Source organism: Atta colombica, unplaced genomic scaffold (assembly GCF_001594045.1).
Source record: "Atta colombica isolate Treedump-2 unplaced genomic scaffold, Acol1.0 scaffold105, whole genome shotgun sequence".
Classification (NCBI taxonomy): domain Eukaryota; kingdom Metazoa; phylum Arthropoda; class Insecta; order Hymenoptera; family Formicidae; genus Atta; species Atta colombica.
In genome coordinates, this window is record NW_017259190.1 from 2946730 (window position 1) to 2951320 (window position 4591).

General features: G+C 29.5%; 1 protein-coding gene across 1 annotated transcript in view; it reads left to right on the forward strand.

Annotated features, from left to right (window-relative positions):
- Positions 1 to 876: 876 nt before the first annotated feature.
- Positions 877 to 4591, forward strand: part of LOC108691025 (rotatin) — a 9776-nt gene continuing 6061 nt past the window's right edge. Inside the window, exons 1-11 of the mRNA XM_018198643.1 lie at positions 877 to 922; positions 1015 to 1199; positions 1417 to 1560; positions 1657 to 1787; positions 2005 to 2263; positions 2340 to 2504; positions 2624 to 2728; positions 2805 to 3326; positions 3404 to 3856; positions 3958 to 4167; positions 4251 to 4457. Of these exons, the coding sequence (XP_018054132.1) occupies positions 877 to 922; positions 1015 to 1199; positions 1417 to 1560; positions 1657 to 1787; positions 2005 to 2263; positions 2340 to 2504; positions 2624 to 2728; positions 2805 to 3326; positions 3404 to 3856; positions 3958 to 4167; positions 4251 to 4457 (2427 nt within the window). The remainder of the gene's footprint in view (positions 923 to 1014; positions 1200 to 1416; positions 1561 to 1656; positions 1788 to 2004; positions 2264 to 2339; positions 2505 to 2623; positions 2729 to 2804; positions 3327 to 3403; positions 3857 to 3957; positions 4168 to 4250; positions 4458 to 4591) is intronic.

Consider the following 4591-nt stretch of genomic DNA (forward strand, 5'->3'; position numbering starts at 1 on the left):
TATCCATAATAAAATAATATTTATAGATACTTATTTATAATAAAATTAATCGATGGTTAATTCAACTAATATAATTAAAGCAAAAATTTTTTTTAAATTGTACACTTTATTATTTCTAATTTTTTCCATATATTGAACAAAAAAATTCGTAATTTTTATCTACAATTAATAATGAATTAATATGATAAATATTATTTCATAAATTAATCGATCAACAAAATTTTAAAACGAAATTATTCTTATTTTTTGTACATATTCAGTAACAAATTTTCTAAATACATTAACTGAATATATTATTAAATAATATAGACTATTTGTTTAATAAATATTAAATTAATCGAAATTTAAATTAAAGTCGCTTTAAAATCACAAACTCATTCCATTTTCCCTTGTCTCTCTTTGTATGGCATAGTAATAACGAATACCATTAAATATTTATTTGAAGATTCTATTCATCGATTAATACGAATTTCCGTAGATATTCCCACGGGTAATAATACGAAGCGTAATCACTATCGTGCCGTACGAAATTCGATTGAGTTCGCGACGTTGCGTCGCACACCGAGCATGCGCCCGTTAAAATCTCTACAATAAACACGATCGTCGAGCGCGCGGGTGTTTTTATCGGTAGCACACAGTACACGTGATGCCATCTAACAATGATTTCTGTAATTTCTTAAGGAAACTCTGTCGATAATACAGGCTGGTTATTTACCGACAGTGACATTGCACGGTTCAGATTGTCGCGAACCGCCGTTATTTATCAGTGCTCTTATTTGTTGTTTATCTTGCGGCTCTTGCCATCAAATTTGGCGGTTAAATTTTCAAAGCCTGGATGACAGATAACCTATGACAATCTGATGATTTATTTTTACGATGCTGGGCACTGCCGGAATAACTGCTGTACACGTTAAAAAACTTGGTAAGGGATATAAAAGGAAATAATTGGTTATTTTGAAAAATTTGATATGAACATATTTCTATTTTCTCGTTACTTTCACATTTCTTTTGCAGGCCACACTATTGAAGAGATACGACTGCGAGCTCTGGATAATATTATTTCCAAGTATGATTTAGGTTTTGTTTGTGATTGCGACGCTGTCAAGAAAGAGATAATCCAGAAGCTGTTTAATTGGTTTTCATTCGAGACTGCACCACAGGCAGAGAAAGTATTGAATTTGTTATTGTGGCTTTTAAAGGTATTTAGATTATCTTGTTGATGATTTGTGATTAATTTGAAGATCAGGAAAAATCTAATACTTTTTTAATGTTTGTTAATTGAGTTTAAAATGAGATATTTCCGATATAAAAGAATCTATTTTAAATAGTGTTTTAAATTTTTGTAAAATTTTTTTTATTTTTTAAATTTCAATATAAATAACTCTTTATTTTGATTAATATCATCTTTGCTTCAAGGCAGATGCAAACAGTTATTTGAATGCATTCGGCAAGTTGAAGTTTCAAAATGAACTTTACGAATTGAGGCGAAACCTCTCTCCTGAATGGTATGCAAAATTAGATGAAATTGAACAAGTTATTCTGCATTTAGAAAAGAGTCGGGTAAGTGTATCAAACATGTGTATTAAAATATGACAATAGTTGTGTATTAATATTTTATATATATTAGAAATATAAAGATAATCATTACCATTGCAGGATGTTGCCACAGAATTTGATAGACATAGAACACGAACACAAAATTATATTAGATATAAGAATAAGGATTATGAAAGAGAAGATTATGATAATTTGAACGATATTGTAAATCTGCCGTCTATCTTGGACAAGTAAGAATTAATATAGATAGAATAGCAAAATTGTTATTGAGTACGCATTATAAAAATTAGGATTTTTTTTCAAAAAGATATGCGAAAAATTATTTTTTTCTTTTTCTTAAATAGCATACATGTATATTTTATGTATATTAGGTACATTTTATATATAAAATTTATATTGAATATATATTTGAATATATATTTTAATATATTGTGTAAATGTTTATAGTACTACACCATTTAATACAACATTGGATCGTGAGACTGGTATACGAATTTCCAAAACGATAGAAGGTGGTATTAAATGGCTCGTAATGCCATGGCAGCCGCTAGTTACATCGGACAAAGGAGTACTTACTGCAGTTGAAGAAGCTCTTAATAATATTATCGATATTAATCATATACTACATACTTGTCAGTTTATAACGAATGTTATGATGCAAGATTTTCCAGCAGAAGTTTTCCTTCAGCGACCTGCAATAATCACGGTAAATATTTTCTTTTAATGAATTATATATTTTAATGATAAATAAAACACATATGTATCTGTCTAAAATATTACAGATACTTCATGGTCTTCTTAACTCGAGCACTAACTCTAGTATGTCAGAAACTAATGTTACATGTATAGTTCCAACTGTGTTAAGAACTTTGCGTAAATTAACTCGGTCTCTAAGGTTTCGCATTTATTATTACTGTGAACCATGTGTGGCAAATAAAAAACAAAAGGTATAATATTTAATATTTTATTTAATTAATACAAAAAGTTATATCTAATACAATCTTTTTATGTTTAATAATATAATGATTTATTGATTATTTCTTTGCCTGCTTATTTTTTTATATAGTTATTGGGCAGTAAGTTAGATAGCAATGTTTACACATCCTCAGAAGGTGGAGACGGTCCAGATAGTGGTCTGCCCGAAGCAAACTATCAAGCATATCAATCAGCAGTGAGTAATTTTTGATTTTAATTTCTTATCAAGTTTATCATTCTTTACATTTTTTTATTATAATGTTCTTGTTTAGGGGACTAGTGATAGAAGTCAAAGTATTAGTGAAAATATCGACGATTCTGTTTTACAGTTGCAGCAGATGCTTTTACCGATTTATTGTATAGAATCTTTGAAACACGTTCTTACCCAATTAAGCATTCCTATCGATTCCATATTTCCTCTACGAAACATCAAATATATTACGGATCTAACACATGAATTAGTACAATTGTTAACAATTTGTATAATGCCGAATATATGGCTCTGCAACGACGGTACGGCATCGAAGATAAACGATGATTTGAAAGCGTTATTCAATTTAATGGGTGAAGTGATGGAATATTTTGGAAGCTGCAGTAATGTCGATCACTTGAGGATAACATACTTGTATCTTACTACTATTATTATGAAGTTATTGAGCAGTATCGTACCATTAGAGTTAGCGAACGCTGTTATACCGAATGCTTTGAAAGCATCGATAACAAATGCTGTGATGGACGCACCAATATATCTATTGTATCCAGCGTTGCATTCCATACTTTTAGAATATGCTCGTGTAAGTAATTCAAATCTTTTTCTTTTTATTCATTCATCGATATCGCCGATAATTTTTAATAATCTTTCTTTTTGTAGCAATTTCAAGACTCTAATCAAACAGCATCGGTAAAATTATATGATGAAACTAGAACCGTTGCAAAATCTTTGCAATCAGCTATTTATATATTAAAAAATTTATCGGAGCAATCACCTTCGGAAACGTTAAGAATGTTACATGCGTCTAAATTGAGTCTCTCGTATCATAAAAATTTAATCTTCGTTAAAACTGCTATAAAATTTTTACAAGATATCCCGAAATATTCTTTAAATGATGAGGATTGTGCTTTGGCAACAAAACTGATATTGAATTTATTAGCAAATGCTGATATAGACATTCGATATACCACATATGTCGAATGCTACATTCTGATTAAGAGTATTCTGGGGATAGAATATAATAAATTATCATGGGAAAATTTGATATTTCTTCTTGAACCCAATGTCCTGACAGAAATTATTTCTCATGGTGCAAACAGTGAAGATAGCAAGGTAATGAAAAATTTTTTATCAGGCAGGTTTGTTCGAATATCCATTATTATATGTAGAGTTTTCGATTTCACAATTTAATTTAATTTTAATTTGATATGCAGATAAATGAAATGTCGAGAGACATGTTGGTATTTATACTGAAAGGAAAAATACAAATGGGCGAAACTGGATGGTTAAAAACTCTAGAAGCTCTTATTCCTGTATTGTATCTTTTACAATGTCACGCTGATACCTATACACCATTAGGACAATGTATAACTAAAATATTTGATCCCGATGTTTCCAATGATATACAGTTGCCCTTTCTTGAGGTGACTTAACTTTGATGATTTAACTTTATCAAAAACATTTATTCGTGGTCATTTGTTACGTGCTACGTTATTTTAAATTTCAGGTATTAAAAGGCAATTTAAGGTTTCTCTATTCATCAGATAATGATATTCGAGAAGAAGCATTATGTCGATTAATCTGGCTCCTTGGGAAGGAAAAGGATTCTGTCCAGAAATTGCCGCGCTTATCATCTTTACACGGCTTGCCTCTTAGTTCACTCTGTATATTTGAGCGTAAAAATTTTGTTAAGCGATCAGAAGGCAATTATCAGGTTATATATTTGTATTCAGAATATTTGAAAATTTTTTACAGTCTTGATGAATCATTTGGCAGGAAATTGTCCTTTATATTTTAAATTATTAAAATTAAAAATTAAAGTTAAAATGTTATTTTATATATATATAT